The sequence below is a fragment of the Liolophura sinensis genome, chromosome 4, assembly GCF_032854445.1.
Source record: "Liolophura sinensis isolate JHLJ2023 chromosome 4, CUHK_Ljap_v2, whole genome shotgun sequence".
Classification (NCBI taxonomy): Eukaryota; Metazoa; Mollusca; class Polyplacophora; order Chitonida; family Chitonidae; genus Liolophura; species Liolophura sinensis.
Genome location: NC_088298.1, coordinates 8,903,943 through 8,923,404, shown reverse-complemented (window position 1 = coordinate 8,923,404; position 19,462 = coordinate 8,903,943). Strand labels below are relative to the sequence as shown.

Genomic DNA, 19,462 nt, shown 5'->3' with positions numbered 1-19,462 from the left:
TGAGCACACCACGGCACAGATGCACACACAGTGGCACAGACACAGAAACACATGAACACACAGTGGCACAGACACAGAAACACACGCACACACAGTGGCACAGACACAGAAACACACGCACACAGCGGCACAGATGCACACATAGTGGCACAGACACAGAAACACACGCACACACAGTGGCACAGACACAGAAACACACGCACACAGCGGCACAGATGCACACATAGTGGCACAGACACAGAAACACACGCACACAGCGGCACAGATGCACACATAGTGGCACAGACACAGAAACACACGCACACAGCGGCACAGATGCACACACAGTGGCACAGACACAGAAACACACGCACACAGCGGCACAGATGCACACATAGTGGCACAGACACAGAAACACATGCACACACAGTGGCACAGACACAGAAACACACACACACATAGTGGCACAGACACAGAAACACACGCACACAGCGGCACAGATGCACACATAGTGGCACAGACACAGAAACACATGCACACAGTGGCACAGATGCACACATAGTGGCACAGACACAGAAACACACGCACACAGCGGCACAGATGCACACATAGTGGCACAGACACAGAAACACACGCACACAGCGGCACAGATGCACACATAGTGGCACAGACACAGAAACACATGCACACACAGTGGCATAGACACAGAAACACACACACACATAGTGGCACAGACACAGAAAAACATGCACACACAGTGGCACAGACACAGAAACACACACACACACACACAGAGGCACAGACACAGAAACACATGCACACACAGTGGCACAGACACAGAAACACACACACACATAGTGGCACAGACACAGAAACACACGCACACAGCGGCACAGATGCACACATAGTGGCACAGACACAGAAACACGCACACAGCGGCAGAGATGCACACATAGTGGCACAGACACAGAAACACACGCACACAGCGGCACAGATGCACACATAGTGGCACAGACAGAAACACATGCACACAGTGGCACAGACACAGAAACACACACACACATAGTGGCACAGACACAGAAACACATGCACACACAGTGGCACAGACACAGAAACACACGCACACACAGTGGCACAGACACAGAAACGCATGCACACACAGTGGCACAGAAACACACACACACACAGTGGCACAGACACAGAAACACATGCACACACAGTGGCACAGACACAGAAACACACACACACATAGTGGCACAGACACAGAAACACATGCACACACAGTGGCACAGACACAGAAACACATGCACACACAGTGGCACAGACACAGAAACACACGCACACACAGCAGCACAGACACAGAAACACACACACACACAGTGGCACAGACACAGAAACACACGCACACACAGTGGCACAGACACAGAAACACACGCACACACAGCGGCACAGACAGAAACACACGCACACACAGTGGCACAGACACAGAAACACACGCACACACAGTGGCACAGACACAGAAACACACGCACACACAGCGGCACAGACACAGAAACACACGCACACACAGTGGCACAGACACAGAAACACACACACACATAGTGGCACAGACACAGAAACACATGCACACAGTGGCACAGACACAGAAACACATGCACACACAGTGGCACAGACACAGAAACACACGCACACACAGTGGCACAGACACAGAAACATACCTACACATAGCAGCACAGACACAGAAACACACGCACACACAGTGGCACAAACACAGAAACACACGCACACACAGTGGCACAGACACAGAAACACACGCACACACAGCAGCACAGACACAGAAACACACGCACACACAGTGGCACAGGCACAGAAACATACCTACACATAGCAGCACAGACACAGAAACACACGCACACACAGTGGCACAGACACAGAAACACACGCACACACAGTGGCACAGACACAGAAACACACACACACATAGTGGCACATAAAAAAAATGCACACATCGGTACAGAAACATGCATGCACAGTGGCACACAAGAAACTGCACACAGCGGCACAAAAACACACGCACACACACAGACACAGAAACACACGCACACACAGTGGCACAGACAAAGAAACACACGCACACACAGTGGCACAGACACAGAAACACACACACACATAGTGGCACAGACACAGAAACACACCTACACATAGTGCCACAGACACAGAAACACACACACACATAGTGGCACAGACACAAAAACACACACACACATAGTGGCACAGACACAGAAACACACGCACACACAGTGGCACAGACACAGAAACACACGCACACACAGTGGCACAGACACAGAAACACACACACACATAGTGGCACAGACACAGAAACACACACACACAGTGGCACAGACACAGAAACACACGCACACACAGTGGCACAGACACAGAAACACACGCACACACAGTGGCACAGACACAGAAACACACGCACACACTGTGGCACATAAAAAAAATACACACACATCGGCACAGAAACATGCACGCACAGTGGCACATAAAAAACTGAACACGGCGGCACAAATACATGTACACACGCACACACAGCGGCACAGAAACATGCACGCACAGTGGCACATAAAAAACTGAACATGGCAGCACAAATACACACGCACACACAGCGGCACAGAAACATGCACACACAGGGCACATAAAAAACGCACAGTCGGCACAGAAACATGCACACACAGTGGCACATAAAAAACTGCACAGATCGGCACAGAAACATGCACGCACAGTGGCACATAAAAAATTGCACAAAGCAGCACAGAACCATGTACACACAGTGGCACATAAAAAAATGCACACAGCAGCACAAAAACACACGCACACACAGCGGCACATAAACATGTACACACAGTGGCACATAAAAAAATGCACACAGCAGCACAGAAACATGCACGCACAGGGGCACATAAAAAACGCACACATTGGCACAGAAACATGCCCGCAGGGCAGCACGTAAAAATATGCACACAGCGGCACATAAACACACGCACTCAGCGGTACTGAAACACACAGAGCGACACAGAACGCAGGCACACAACGGCACAGAAACACAAACACACAGCAGCACAGAAACACACACACACAGCGGCACAGAAACACACGCAAACAGCAGCACAGAAACACATACACACAGCGGCACAGAAATGCATACAGGCAAATGCACAGAAACACATGCACACAGCGGCACAGAAACACATGCACACAGCGGCACAGAAACGCATGTACGCAGCGGCATAGAAACACGCACACAGCGGCACAGAAACACATACACAGCGGCACAGAAACACATACACAGCGGCACAGAAACACACACAGCAGCACAGAAACACACACACACAGCGGAACAGACACAGAAACAGGCACACACAGTGGCACAGAAACACATGCACACAGCGGCACAGAAACGCATGTACGCAGCGGCATAGAAACACGCACACAGCGGCACAGAAACACATACACAGCGGCACAGAAACACATACACAGCGGCACAGAAACACACACAGCAGCACAGAAACACACACACACAGCGGAACAGACACAGAAACAGGCACACACAGTGGCACAGAAACACATGCAAACAGCAGCACAGAAACACATACACAGCTGCACAGAAACACGCACGCACAGTGACACAGAAACACATGAACACACAGGGGCACAGAAACACACACACACAGCGGCACAGAAACACGTACACAGCGGCACAGAAACACACGCATGCAGGGACAAAGAAACACACACACAGCGGCATAGAAACACACGCACACTGACACAGTAACACATGAACACAAAGGGGCACAGAAACACACACACACAGCGGCACAGATATGCGGGCTGGTTCAAATCCAGATATCCCCTAGTCCATTAATTCACAAGGGTACAATAAAATCAACTGTCTACTCACCTGCTAATGCCAATACAAGGAAAAGGATAATCCCTGGTATCCACGTCCAGGTATTGTTACCCATGGTTTCATTATCTGGCAAATTGGTATATAAGAAAATAGAACAGATATGAGATACAGCACATTTTATGCATTGCTGTTTACTCAGTTTAAAACTACGACATGTAAGCAGCATCAGTTTGAAGAGACAAGTCTGAATTCAAATTCTGACAAACGACACACAAGAAAGACAACATGGAAAACTTAAGATTTGACTAAGCAAGAGCTCGAGTGTTGGAGACAAGCGAATGCAAAACTTCAGCTCAACACATAAAATACTTAAGTCATGAATTTGCCAGTTTGTGGTAATTAATACGCATACAGAGCAAGCGATGGAACTTCCCCCTCATGTGGTTAATATGCATGTAAAACTTCAGGTGGCTCCTCTGGAATAAGTGAGACATTCTTCAGCACTGCACAAAACACCAGTCAAATAAATACAAAAAATTTCAGCTCAATACATGCTGTACTTCTTGAGATAACACACCTACATGTAACATTTACTTAAATTTCGTAATTTATGGCATTTAATATGAAACACAGTGCATCAACAATAAAACATCCCCTTTGGGTTATTACACTCTACATGTGTGCAAAACATGAGGTCAATACAGGCAGTACTTTTTCAAGATATAACCATTAACATTTTGTTGAACATTATTTCGCTTGTTAATGGAGTGAGTGAGTGAGTGCTTGGGGTTTAACGTCGTACTCAACAATTTTTCAGTCATATGACGACGAAGGAATCATTAGGGTGCATGCACGTGTAATGTGCCTCCTTGTTGCAGGACGGATTTCCACCGCTCTTTTATTTAGTGCTGCATCACTGAGACAACTTACCGAAGGCAAGTAAGACGCCCCGCCCGAGCCATTATACTGATACGGGTCAACCAGTCGTTGCACTATCCCCTTCATGCTGAACGCCAAGCAAGGAAGTTACAACTTCCTCTTTTAAAGTCTTAGGTGTGACTCGACCAAGGATTGATCCTGGATCTACCGGTCCCGAAGCGGACGCTCTACCAACTGTGCTATCCGGGCCGGTCGCTTGTTAATGGAAGCCTATGCCGACATTCAGGACATGACTTACTGTACAAGCTAAAGCACAAGCGAGCTAATAATTATATAAGCATTAATGGAACTACATGTACATGTCTATCACATTCCTATGGTCTGAATAGAGGCACAGGCCCAATGACCTTGAAAAGTAGGTCAAGGTCAATGATAAAAATTTAGTGTCCTGAAAAAGCCGAGTCGACATCTCAGGAATTTAATTCACAAGTTCAAGCAGGTTTGGATAAGACAGGGTGGGCACTCTCGCATGGACAAAAGGCAATAAAAACACGATTTTAGCTGCGTTAGTTTGCGAGAGCCCCCTCACCGTCTCGTCCATATCTGCATGAGCTTGAAGGACCCCTGGAATGTCGACTGCTTATACTCAACTAGGTTCAGCCGCCTTTGGTAAAGTTAAGGAAAAGTACAGGAAACTTATAACTGGAAATCATTTAAAACTTTGATTGATGCCAAATTCAAGCAATTTAGTTATTTATGACGGCAATGAGTTTTTAACTGTAGTTGTAGTGTCACCACTCATCTTGTAGGAAATGTTACTCTATGTATAAAGTGTAAAAAATGGCAGACAGTTACCAACACAGAGGCTTGAACTCCTGACTTTGTAGTGGTTATATGAGAAGAATGGCTTACCTGGAGTCGTGGTGGGCTCAGTCTGGCTTGTTCTTCTTGTGTTAGGCTCAGCCTTGTTAGTCAGGTAAGGAAACCTGAAAAGATCCGGAGAAAACAGCTTTACATATTTATATGCTAATGGACATACATTATTAATTTACTTATCAATTAATTTTGATACATTTTAAATATCCTTGACTTGCCCACTTTCCTTTATATTGAGACTTCTATTGCTCTTTGGTAGTTGTTCCTCAATCAACTAGCTTACCTCCGAAACCTGCCATTAAAAATATTCTGAGGTCGCGCCTAACCACAGCTTACTCTTAAAACCACACCTTTAAAATGAGAGAGTGGCATCAAGGGAGGTAACTAGGTGCAGCCCTATTTGTTGTTTTTTTTTTCTTAACGGGCTGCAATATATCAATCTTGCCTGGGTGTTCATGGAGATTAGAAAAAATCCATGAAATAAAAGGAAGCAAGTGATAATTGGGTAAAAAAACTGTAGAAGAATTTTTTCACTCTTGATGGCATGAACATTATTTCCCGGGTATATTGTACATAACCCAGTAACAACTTTAACAACAATGTATTGTTTTTGTTCAGGAAGAATGCAGCAAGACATTATGTTTTTATTTTTTGCTCAAAATATCACAGACTTTTTGGATTTTGGCTTTGTCACTTGCAACCTGTTTTGAAAGAGGACGGCAGAATGGTACATGTAAATATGTGTGTGTCTTACCTGTGTGTACACGGGTAGGATGATTCTATGGGTTTATGGGTACCTGGGGGGCAGGGGACACAGTTGCCTATTAAAAATTAAATGGAAACAAAAAGCAGAATTTATGGAGTTTTCACTTTTCCATAAGAAAACACTTAAAGAAAAAAATATGATGGAAGAATTAAGAGATCATCAAAAGATTATTGGATAAATGACTGCTTAATCCAATATTCATGGTAATTAAACAATCAAAACCTTTAAACCATTGGCAAGTCACTGACAAACTTTCCCAAGAATTATGCAGAGATTTGCATGCCCAATAGGGGAGTGTCGAGTTGGAACTCTTTTGTTGTCAAAGGTAAAAACAGTCTTACTGTGTCATGTGAAAAATGTTAGGCAAGCTTTCTTGACATTAGTTTACTGATCACCTGTCTTACACTTTTCCACTGGCACAAATGACACCTCTTTCCTTGAGGAACTTCTCAAGTTCACAAATGTTCAGATTCTCAATTTTCTGTATCATTTGTCTCCTGTAAATTACTTTTTATGACACTTTTCACAGACGCCCATGTCATAGCGAACGAGATAAATAATAGCGGCCTAACATTTTTGACAGGTCACATGATACAGCCGGACTTGAATGAGTTAGTCCTTGAAACTCCCATATTATTGCTGGAGGACAAGTTGTCTTCAGAGAACAATAAATTGACTGCATGTGTAAACTTCTCTTTGTAAACTTAGAAGCACACCAGTCTTATACTTCGATCATCACAGATATATAGTGCTCTTTGTGCACAAGCATTACTATCCTCGATATCTATTACCTGTAAAGTTCCTAAAAACATTTAAAATAATTCAGAATATTTCTTATCACATAACTAGACAACTTTCACTTAACCTATTTCAGACTAATTATGAGATCCCATATCTCCCTCCCTCTCTTCCTAAAATCTACACTCGACGCTTTACCATGAAAATGGAATTGACGCTTGCAGATTAAATGATTGGACACATTGAATACATTCACAATAAAAATTTCATACACAGGGACAAAAACCCAATAATTTTTTAATGGGCGTTGGGAGACAATGAAATAAATTGCCTGACAATCTTGAAGTAGTGTAATGTAATGTTGTCAAGTTGTGTCACTCTTAAAAAAATTGAAGAATTTTAATATAACTTCTGATATACTGTACTAACAGTTACTGGTATTACTGTAATATTATTATTGATTTTCACCTGTATTTTCAACTGCCAAATCATCTGAACATGTGAACATTTTAGTGAAATAAACACTTTACAGAGTTCAGGGAATATGTGGAAGCAAAAGTTCAGGTTAGTACGTAAGTCGTGAATTTGTAATTTATGGCAGTTAAAATGCACCCCCCAACACCGCCCCGGCCCCCGTGTTATCGTACTCCACTTGTATGCAACAGCTGAGCTCAGTACAACCAGTACATTTTAAGGCACCACCCCTCACATTACTTTCCCTCAACTTAGATCACCATGTATGTCCCCTACACCACACATATTGATTACAGATTCATCTACATAATTTCTTTCTCCACATAACAATAAACTTTGCTTTTGAGTTACTTCCCCAAGATCCTTTAAGTTACGGGGTGAATAACTTCTGCTTTGCAGAGAAAGTTCCTACCCTATAAAAACAATTTTTTTCTCGAGCTTGATGCTATATATGACCGTAATCCACAGGTTTCTGGCAGGCATTCACACATACTATTACATTCATAGTGTTACATTAAAATACAGTGATAGCAATGCTGTTCCACTGATTTATTTATTTGATTGGTCTTTTACGCCATACTCAAGAATATTTCACTTATGCAATGGCAGCTAGCATTATGGTGGGAGGGAACCGGGCAGAGCCCAGGGAAGAATCCATGATCATCCGCAGGTTGCTGGTAGACCTTCCCATATACCTGTTCCACTGATACGGTATTATTACACTAATAGTGTTACAGTGTTTTATTATTACTGTTACATTAATATTCTGTTACTATGCTGTTAAACTACTATAAGGAACTACTGTTACATCATTAATATACACGTAGTACTATTGTAGTATTTCACATTACGGTACTGTCCCAGCAATACTGTTATATTATTATACATGTACTATGATAGTAATTTATTTATTGTACTATGACAGTAATTTATTTCATCTGCATGGATTCTGAATCTCAGTGTGAATGGATGCTGAGTCTCGGTATCCAAATGGACAATAAATCTGTGTGAATGGATGCTGCAAATGGATACTAAATCTGTGTGAATGGATGCTGAATCTCAGTATCCAAATGGATGCTAAACCTGTGCAAATGGATGCTGAATCTGTGTGAATGGACGCTGAATCTCAGTATCCAAATGCATGCTAAATCTGTGTGAATGGATGCTGAATCTCAGTATCCAAATGGATGCTAAATCTGTGTGAATGGATGCTGAATCTAGCTGAATTATGTTGACATTCTTCATATGGATGTTGTCTGTCAGAATGGATGTTGTGGATTTGCCATTCATTTCTTTATTTCTTTCTTTATTTATTTGATTGGTATATTACACCTACACTAAAATGTGACAGGAGTCAGTATTATGGTGGGAGGAAACTGGACGGAGCCTGAAGGAAACCAACCACCATCCGCAGGCTACCAGTATTGCACTGTTACACTATTACAGTACTACTGTTAAATTATAACCCTGTTACACTATCACTGTTATGATATAGTACTAATACAGTAATACTGAAACACCATACTTTTAGAGGAATACTGTTTCATTACAATTAATACTGTTACATCAGTACTGTTGCACTATTACATTACTACAGTAATAGTGTTACATGGTCTGTGTTTGTTATGTGACTTCTGGTGTCCTTTTTGACTGAATAGTAAATGAATTATCCGTAGTAGATCGACTACTTGACGTTTTATTGTCACGATAAAACTGAAATACTGTTGAAAGCAACGTTAAAACTTTCACTCGCTCACTCACTCACTCACTGTTGCACTATTACATTATTACAGCAATTTTTTTTTCATGATAACACTATTACAATACCGTTTCAGGAATATCATGATTACCACACAGCACAACATTCTGACAACAACTGTGCAGCATTACACAGTTTTGCATTCAATCCTTACCTGTTTCATTCAGCTGTTTCCCAGAAGGACAATTTCCTTGTTGGCAGTGACAATTATTGACCTGACATGTATAGTTTGCTTTTCCACCATGATACCCTTTTTCAAGATTGCACTTGCACACAGAATCATGCGTGCGGTTTCCCTTTCTATAAAGAATGAGGCCCTTGTCCGAACATTCATATATTGGCCAACAAGCATCTACACAGCTGAGTTTGTCCGAGGAACACTCGAGATCGTTAAACATGCCCTCTTCACAGGGAAGGCAGGTTGGCTGAATTTCTGGAGGGGAACCTTTATACCATGAATAGGTCCCTAATAAGAACAAAAACAATACAAATGAAATTGAATGGGGAGTATATATGTCATGTATGTTTGGTAATTTTGGCTATAAGCATTCAGGAGACAAAGATTTGTACAGACAGAATCTGAGTGCTGCAATTCTGTGTTTTCGTAAAGCACAGATTACTTCCCTTGTCATGGATTCTCCGCCCCTGACGGCAGGTATTTGTCCAACTACCCAATGTTGTTAGCACTTAGAAAGTACCAGTGATGGAATTTAAACAACCTCAGTGATCAACTGTGACTAATCCACCTGTGAAATTTCTTGTAATGTTAACTACTTCTGAATCAGTCAAGAAATTGAGAAATTGACAAAGTAAACAGAAATAATTTATATAGTGCCAGATGCTTTCAAAATGAAAAAGAGGATAGATATACATATATGTACTGTCAAAGGAGGTACAACCTGGAAAAGGGAGGTAATCTATGTATTACGAAAATACAAGTACCTCAAGCAATGACCAAAGCAAGTTTGGTCGAGGGATAGTTAAATTAGATTCAACAATGAGTTATATTTTGAACAATTTCTAATATTAACCTGCTTCGGCAGTTCAATTAAATCAAACATTGAGATCTATTTTCAACAATATCTGATATTTACCTCCTAGGTCGAGGGGTAATTTAAAAAAGGCCATATTTTATGTTCACTTCATGTACTGTTTTATGCCACTAGACTGGTGGAGGAGGTTAGAAACTGTTTCTTTTCCTGCATTTACCAAACATCCTACAGAGGTGAATTATTTGATAGGACCCAGCCATGTTTACGTGAGCTGGATATTTTTTTTTTTTACAAAAAATCTGGTAATATTAAGAAGCGCAAGAGATAAATTTGTTCTTTTCATAAAAGACGTTGGTCAGAGCGCCATATAAGGCAGTGTCATTTATGGGAAAAGTTGCGAAAAACTGATTTATGAAGTTCCGTGAAAGTAGCCCCAGGTATATATAGACCTTTAAAAAAAAAATAAATTTACCTTTTTCACACATTATAGGCTTTAAACATCCCTCCACAGCATGATTATAATCCCTATCCCAGCAATGTTCCTTCAAGTCACCATCACAGGTTTTTCTTCCACCCACACATTTTATCACTGCTCTCTTTACAGGATAGCTTCCAGCAATCAGAAAACAACTCCACAAGATGAAGATCTGCAGTAAAGCATTCTTCATAGTTATCAATTGGAAAAGCAAAACAACAAGAATAAATAAAAACATCTGTCGAAAGTCTCTCAGCTCTTTGCCGTCCACAGAATGAACCGGTTCTGTCGGGTACCTCTCTGTTACTTTGGTTGCGTGCCGATGGTGTGTGTTCGTGGGCACGGTACGTATGTCACCCAGTAACAACTTCTAGCCATGAAACAACACACTGCCCACTCCTGAACGATTCACATAAGTTATTTCTTCTAATTCTTCCGTCAGTTTGATGTAACCTTCTACTAACTTTCAGTCACTTGCCTACTTACTTTCACTTTCTGTGTCAAATGAGCGTAGGCACACTCCTTACAGTGCACGCGTCACTCCCTACTTTTCACTTGACATCACTGCCACTTGACCTTTGGAGCATGCGCGACGCACATTTGTTTCAGATTAGCCTCATCACTTGTGTTCACCCGCGGAACTATTTAATCAGCATTCATCAGTAATACTGTTTTGTGTTTTGGTTAAAACCATGGTGCACATTCCCCAGAGAATGCATGAGTATGAAGTATTATTAGAGACGAAGGTTTAGACAGATTCTTTTTTTCTTTCTGACAGTCACTTCCTGCCTCATCACCATGAACCGAGTGACCTCGGCGGTTTTCAAGATTTCTGTTCAAAAAGTGCTAGTGGTGGCACTGGTGTAAAGCGAAGAGTAAGGAGTATGCGGCGCAAGCAATACAATACCCAAGCGCAACAGTTAGAACACATTGATTCACTGGGGTAATTTAAAATTGTTTTCTAACCATGTCACGGTTACGGCTCCCCGTTATGACATACAGATAACGATAAATTTTGAATAAATGAAAATTCAAAAAGAAATATGCAATGGATTTAATTTCGATGCCTGCCTTGACCTGATTTAATTGTTCAAACTAACATTTCATAGCCTGAAGCAAAAATAAATACAGTATCTGTAGTGTTTTTAAGCAAATCTAGTACTAGTATATATATATATATATATATATATATATATATATAGACACACAAACGAACCCAAGAACTCTCAGAATCAGGACATGTATTATTAGTCGTTGAGCAAATTTTAGGTCATCTTTCGTGTTTTTTTTTTTTTAATTTTTTGCATACTTGCGTACACAAAGACGCATGTACAGTTTTAAACTTGTATTTCCAACAGATTCACAAAGCATTACCATTTCTTCTCACAAACCTTGCACAATCCGATCTTCTATATCTACCTTCACGGATCAGAGAGCTCTGTCAATCAAGACACGTGATTTAAGTGATAGGAAGTATAAAGACACACAAATGTGTAAAGAACAGACAAATTATGATCAAGCGTACAGTGAACAAGCTAGTCATAAACAACCTGTAACATAACATGCACCCACAAAAATAAAATTGTATTGAAAACAATTTTACACATGACTAGCTGGTTCATCAAAATCAAGGAAAATAAAGGTGTGAATTGTACAACAATAATCAACAAATGGAAATACAATGTACATGTGCAATGTGCAAATGTTTATAACAGATGTTTACATGAAGTGAAATCCGAATGTAAGCTAAAACACACGGAGACCCAGAGATGTTTACAGCAAGTTAGATACAGAAAACTGAATACATTTGGCGCATAACTCGTTACCCGCATTGCCTCAAAGGAACATCAACCGCACACAAAAAGACATGAGAACAAAACCTTTCTGGCCTATCCATCCATACTGATACAAGACAATAAGATACTTTTGGAGAGTTTTTCAATAGTAAAACAGAAGTAGTATAGGGAATAGGAGTTCTGGCGCACTCTCCATTTGGCAAATGGAGGCAACAGCTTTAGTACAACACTACGGTTAAATGACACATGCAGACGTCCAGAAAGCAAAATCTTGATTCTTATGTAAGATTAGGAATTAAAACAGCAAATACAACAACAAAAATCTACAAAATACTGAAACCAACTACTGTCATAATATAATATTCAAATAACAGACATCGGCATTACGGTACCCATGCGGGTGGACTACATTGAATTGACCAGCGAGCTTTAGAGTCTAAGGGATCAGGCGTCACCCAAAAAGCATTTTGCGAAGGATCACCCCTGATTTTCACAAGTTACTCTACACGGTTGGCAGTTTTATGCTGCGCTAACACCCTTTTGATCGTCTGATGTCCACGACTGGAAGATCAGAGATCTGACAAGTGACGAGGATCAACGTGATTTGTGTCTCAATAGCGAACTGGCTTTCGCCGAGTGCGTTTAGGGCGGGTCAGAACTTCTGTAGTTTTATTGTCAGGTGAGGCGTCCAGAGAGGAGGAAGGTGATGTCGGCTTCACAGGCTGATGAATGTTAGGTTGTTTCGTCGTAACCGTAATAGGAAAATACGGTTCAGGGCACGGTTCGCGCACATAAGCGACTTTCAGTCTATCCATGTGGACAGAACCTTTCACACGTTTCTTTGTCTCAGGGTCATGCAGTAAAACAGTGTGAGGTGATGTCACTTCTTCAATGATGTACGGACCACTGTATCTGGGCTGTAACTTACGACCATGACCCGTTGGTTCATGCAGAAGATACACATAATTACCTTTAGAGACACGTAGCGGTTTGATGTGTTTGCGCTCCTTTTTCAACATGCTCTGCTGGGTTTTAACGGCAGCTTCTTTGACTTCACTGCGCACAGTATCCCACTGGTTAACAAACGTCTCCAGATACTGCTGAACGTCTGGACGAGACATCTGAAGAACAGCATCTGGTGAGGAAGTCAGGGGAAACGTGGGGCGTCGAGCATATATCACCTCGAAGGGAGAATATCCATGGTAAGAACTTACGGATGAGTTGATTGCAAATACAATGGCTGGCAAATGCTTATCACATGTTGTAGTTGATCTTAGGGATGGTGTCAGTCGTTCGGCTAACGTTCAGTGTGTTCGCTCACATGCGCCATTTTTATTTATTTATTTATTTATTTGATACGTGTTTTACGCCGTACTCAAAAATATTTCACTTATACGACGGCGGCCAGCATTATGGTGGGAAGAAAACCGGGCAGAGCCCGGGGAAACCCACAACCATCTGCAGGTTGCTGGAAAACCTTCCCACATACAGCTGGAGAGGAAGCCAGCATGAGCTGGACCTGAACTCACAGCAACTGCATTGGTGAGAAACTCCTGCGTCATTACGCTGCGCTAGCGCGCTAACCGGCTGAGCCACGGAGGCCCCCTCTCACATGCGCCAAGGCAATGGTGCATGTATGCTGGGGTAAACTGCAAAGGAAACCTCAAGCAATTTACAAACACTTTTTGTGATCTCTGCTGTAAACTCAGATCCAGGATCCGAGATAAGGGCTCTACAAGTCCCAAAGGTGGTAAGCAGGCGAAACAGCGCAGTTGTCAGTGTGCAAGCGTCCTTGTTCGCCAGTGGAGCTGTGTATAGATACCGACTGAACATGTCAGTCGCCGTGAACACATAACGATAACCTTGAGAGGTGAGAGGTAGCAGTCCGAATAAGTCCAGGTGCCAAACTTCGAACGGAGCACCTGGCGTTGGATACGCCGTGATTCTAGATTTGGTATGGGCACGTGTCATTTTCCTCCGCTAATCCCAAACAATCTGAGACATATTTCTAAAATAAAAATGTGCTCTAATTTTGTCAAGTGTGTCGTTTACACCACCATGCCCAGCGAATGGAGAATCATGAAAGAGTTTTGACATAGTGTTGATCACAATTTTGGGCAAAACAAGCTGATAATGTTTCAAGTCCATAGCCCTTTTCGATTTGGCAATCCTGGAATGAAACAAAACATTCTGCACAACAATAAAATTAGACGATTCCAAAATAATCCGATGCGATTCTTTCTGGGAATCTGGAAACAGTCCAGATTGCAAACAGTTCAACATAGGGCTTATGCTGTTATCCACAGCTTACATTTTAGCTATGCTTTCAATGCTAAAATCTGTCTCTTAGAAAAAGAGCAAGCTGGTGACGTCTGTACGCTCTGGTTGGTGTAAATTCTGGTCATGAACTTCTCGCACTGTTACTATGGGAATTCCGGCTTCAGTGTCGGCACCATACACATGCGAGCAATTTACACATTGTTTCTGTGGTTGAGATGAACAGTTTGCTACAATCTCGGGTTGTAATGTAACGGGTGGCAAGTTTTCATCCACTGAGGTGTCATCCCACTCAGTTAAATCCTGTAGTTGACCTCCTTCCGTCATAAGAATCGGGTGAGAAATCTTCTTTGGTACATATGGAAAATACAGGACCTCTTCATCAGGACTGGGTCCCGCGGATCCAAATTCGGCGTTCGGGTGACAGTGCGACAGAGCGTCAGGCACGTGCATCTGCATGGATGGCGTGTAATCAATCCTGAAATTGAACTGTTGAAGAATTGTCATCCAGCGTTCGTAGATGGCGCTGCGAAATTTCTTCTGAAACAGAGGTTTCAAAGCCTGGTGATCACATTCTAGCACAAACTGGCGGCCTCGCAAATATGAAGCGCAATCAGTAATTGATGCCATGTAGTAACCATGCCGCGAAGTTCAAGTTTCGTCCGTCCATATGAGCGCTGCAATCGCGTCAAAGCCTTTGAGCCAAACCCTATAACATGAACAGTTTCGTTATCTGGATAGCGTTTATACAGCATGTATCCAATTCCACGACCTGAAGTATCCACAGTCAGAAAAAAGGGTAAATCATATCTGGGAAACGCCAATGCGTCAGAACTCACAAGAGCTCGTTTTAATACCGCAAACGCTTGTGAATGTTCACGTGTCCACACAAACGGCACATTCTTTTTCAACAAATTATTCAACGGAAAGGCAGTAGCAGCAAAGTTGGGTATAAACTGTCTGAACCAATTAAGCAGTCCCATGGCTTTACGAAGCTCATGCACAGATGCAGGTTTCGGAAAGTCTTGCACTGCCTTTATTCTGTCAGGGGGAGGGCGAATACCATCAGCTGATATTTCGTGTCCCAGAAATATAGCAGAGGACTGAGCAAAGGAACACTTTCTAGGTCCAAGCTTGAGGCCAGCGTTACGTAAACGACCAAAAACCCCGGTTTAAGTCAGCAAGGTGTTCCTGAAATATTTCTGACATTTTTCAGACCATGAAGGATCTTGTCCATGAGAAGCTGGAAGGTATAGGGTGACATACGGAGGCCCATTGGAAGACGTGTGAACTTATAAGTTCCAAAACACGTATTAAATGTAGCGTACTTGGACGATTCAGGATTAATTCCCATCTGGAAAAACCCAGAACTTAGATCAATTTGATAAAGTTTGGCGTTTTTGTAGACACGGCCCCAGTTAATTCCTGTAAATCTGGTATGGCGTATCGAAAATCCAATGTTTGACTGTTCAAGTGACGGAAATCACAACAAAAACGGTATATGGATAAAGCAGCTTGTTAGATCCAAGAAAAAGACCTTGTTCTGGATTTCGTTTAGTCACAAGGACAATCGGGCTGGTGATAGGCAAGTCCTCAGTTTCATTTACTGGAGCAATCACACCCTGTGCCAATACTTCATCCAACTGATGCCTCAACACTTCCCTTTTATCAGGTGACAACCGATATGGCCTTTGATATTTTGGCTTGGCGCCCGGTTTCAAAACAATATTGTGTTCTACCACATGTGTTAACCCTAAACCGGGATTATCACTGGTAACAAAAACATCCTTATTATCATACAATACTTTCTGAAGCTGCTCACGATCTTCATTTAACAAATTAGAATTTGTCCAAACAAGTTTACAACATCAGACCTGTTAAAACATGTACTACTTACTGGTTAAACTTTGTAGTCAGAGTCAAGCAAAGTAAACTCTGCCAATACGGTACGTCTAGGAAGAACAATTGATTCTGCAGTAGGATTACACACTTTTACAGGTACAGTATGGAACCTTGCAACAACAACCACAGCCTTGGAAACTAAAATGTTGACTTTCAATACATGGTTATCCTGAGTACAAATTCCCTGTAAGCCCATACAAAATGTGCTCGGAACAGAAGCCGTTATTATTGTTTCAGTACGCGGTGGAAAAGTGACAGATTTCCTACAACGCACTTTTGTTTTTGTCCACTTATATTTGGACTGACTGAAATCTAAACCGAGATCTTGATGCCTAAGGAATGTAGTTCCCAATATCAAAGGCTGCGACGTCTGCCGTAACATGTGAACAGTGATTCTGCCATGACTTACTGGCAGTTTGACTTTGACTTTAGCTGTGCCAAGAACATCAACATGATGATCATTTGCTAACAAAATGTTTGAAAAAGACAAAGCAGTAATACTTGACTTCAAATATGCTGGCAATAAATTGTAATATTCTTCCGACATGAGATTGATTGAACTACCCGAATCAAGTAAAGCAGATATCTGTAAATTACCAATATGTACAGGCACATACACAAACTGCTCGTGTGGTTTAGTATAACTATCATTATCCGTGTCACTGCTGCTAGAGTCGGAGTCTGTTTCTGTGTCAGTGCAGTCAATTGTCTTCACTGCTGGTGAACGCTCGGGCAGGGGCTCCTCCTCCTACATCGCGCTGTTGTCCTCCCCAGGGGAATGCACGATGTGTCCCCCGGGCTCTGGTAGTTTCCCTGACCGGCTGATTGTGTGATGGGGCTACCAGGGTGTTGCAGTGAAACAAGCCGACAACAGTCTGCTGTGTGGGCGAATTGTTTACAGATTTGACATATGACAGCTGGGCCTGGTTGTCCGCGACCCGTCCAGTTACACTGTCGGCGAACATCAAGGCGACAGTGACAATTGTAGCACTCTATGTCTGGCTTCTGTTGGCATACTGGTGTTTGGGGGGGATACGGTAACAGTGGGGGAAGGACTGTCGGTGCTTGTGAAACCTTATTTTCAAGCTTTGTTGAACGACTTGACAATTGCTGCTGGATAGTGGTAATTGCCGAATTGTTGGCGGCAATAACCATTTTTAGCTCTTTATTAGGGTGGAAGCTTGAAACGGGCGTGGAGACATCTGATTGCTGGGGTGATGGTGCATTTGGTATCCCAGCGTATCCAACAAGTGTTTGTGCCCGATAACTGTACGCTTCTCCCATCTTTGCTGTGGTGAGAGCCTTAAAATGTGTAGAAGGATTACTGGCTCGAACAAAGAAAGCCAGTTGAGATGGGAGGCCCTCAGTAAACTTCACCAATAAGTCTCTGTCAGGTTTTTGCAATTTTAGTCCCTTTTCAAGAATTATGCCGCGATATTCATCTAAAGACTGATGTGGTTTTAATGTCAAATAGTGAAACAGTTCAGCTTCAACTAGTAGCTGTGGATTACTCTGAGTATAACCATGTGTGTAGCGGAGACGAAACAATCGTTCTAAGGTGGACCACAATAGTTTATCTTCGCTTGGTAAAGAATGGAGTGAGTGAATGAGTGATTGGGGTTTAACGTCGTGCTCAACAATTTTTCAGTCATATGACGACGATGGTAAAGAATTGAACCATATCAGGGCGGGACCTTGGAGATGCAGGTGAAAGGCAGCAATTTGTCGACCTTCATCTGTTAATGAATTAAGAGTGGCAAAAGAATGAAATTCTTGAAGAAATTTCTCTGCATTCTCATGACCGAAACCACCAAACTCAGTAATGTTCACTTTGATGCAATTTGAAATGTTGCTGATAATAGGTTGTGTAGGCTGTGGACAGGGAGTGGAAAACACAGGAGAAGCAGGGGATGGACGAAACTTATCTACAATAGAATAGTCACCTGTAATCGACAGATTGATAAACACATCCACACCGGTCAGAGGTGTGAAGCTTTGTTGATCAGCCGACATCTGCTCTGATAAGCTCGACGGCTCCATAGCATTGCACTGGCACAAAACTAAGAAACTGTCGCACAGTTCGGCATTGCGAGAAGTTCAGCACAACCGCCCCGGTGCAAGTGTGTCGCGGGGAAATGTCATAAAGTTCTCCATCTGACAATGTGGTTCTGCACACACAACGAGGCAACACTCATCCATCCAAAAACGATTACGGTAATCAATATGACTACTCACCGCCAGAATCTTTTGAGGTTTCTCCACCATATTGCATACTTTCGTACACAAACAAAGACGCATGTACAGTTTTAAACTTGACTTTCCAACAGATTCACAAGGCATTACCATCCCTTCTCTCAAAACTTGCACAATCCGATCTTCTGTAGGCCTATCTACCTTCACGGATCAGAGAGCTCTGTCAATCAAGACACGTGATTTAAGTGATAGGAAGTATAAAGACACACAAATGTGTAAAGAACAGACAAATTATGATCAAGCGTACAATGAACAAGATAGTCATAAACAACCTGTAATATAACAAATTATTACTTATTATTTTATTTTTTCATTATTATGTCGATCCTGCACGTGCTCTCGATCTTTCTTTCTGATATCTGTACGTCATGTGAGTTGGTAAA

General features: G+C 42.2%; 2 protein-coding genes across 2 annotated transcripts; both read right to left on the bottom strand.

The window, feature by feature from the left end:
* Positions 1-3,935: 3,935 nt before the first annotated feature.
* LOC135464381 (NF-X1-type zinc finger protein NFXL1-like) lies at positions 3,936-19,186 on the bottom strand. The gene is made up of 6 exons (XM_064741807.1): positions 19,062-19,186; positions 10,849-11,023; positions 9,539-9,850; positions 6,402-6,468; positions 5,684-5,757; positions 3,936-4,018 (listed from the first exon to the last, which is right to left on the bottom strand). The coding sequence occupies exons 1-6, from the start codon at positions 19,170-19,172 to the stop codon at positions 3,936-3,938; spliced, it is 822 nt and encodes a 273-aa protein (XP_064597877.1). The 5' UTR covers positions 19,173-19,186.
* On the bottom strand, positions 15,032-18,866 carry LOC135464824 (uncharacterized). Its single transcript, XM_064742391.1, has 3 exons — positions 18,770-18,866; positions 16,831-17,291; positions 15,032-16,792 (listed from the first exon to the last, which is right to left on the bottom strand). The coding sequence occupies exons 1-3, from the start codon at positions 18,864-18,866 to the stop codon at positions 16,394-16,396; spliced, it is 957 nt and encodes a 318-aa protein (XP_064598461.1). The 3' UTR covers positions 15,032-16,393.
* Positions 19,187-19,462: the final 276 nt, after the last annotated feature.

Bases quoted from the DNA above. Each gene is read 5' to 3' on its own strand.
- LOC135464824 (XM_064742391.1), bottom strand. From the start codon at position 18,866: ATGGAGCCGTCGAGCTTATCAGAGCAGATGTCGGCTGATCAACAAAGC. The intron at 17,292-18,769 runs GTGACTATTCTA...ACATTTTGTTAG, and splicing joins TATCAATCTGTCGATTACAG to CAAATGATCATCATGTTGAT. The intron at 16,793-16,830 runs GTTTAACCAGTA...TAACAGGTCTGA, and splicing joins TGCTTGACTCTGACTACAAA to TGTTGTAAACTTGTTTGGAC.
- LOC135464381 (XM_064741807.1), bottom strand. From the start codon at position 19,172: ATGGTAATGCCTTGTGAATCTGTTGGAAAGTCAAGTTTAAAACTGTAC. The intron at 11,024-19,061 runs GTGAGTAGTCAT...GCTTTACTGCAG, and splicing joins AACCTCAAAAGATTCTGGCG to ATCTTCATCTTGTGGAGTTG. The intron at 6,469-9,538 runs GTAAGGATTGAA...AATTTTTAATAG, and splicing joins GAAACAGCTGAATGAAACAG to GCAACTGTGTCCCCTGCCCC.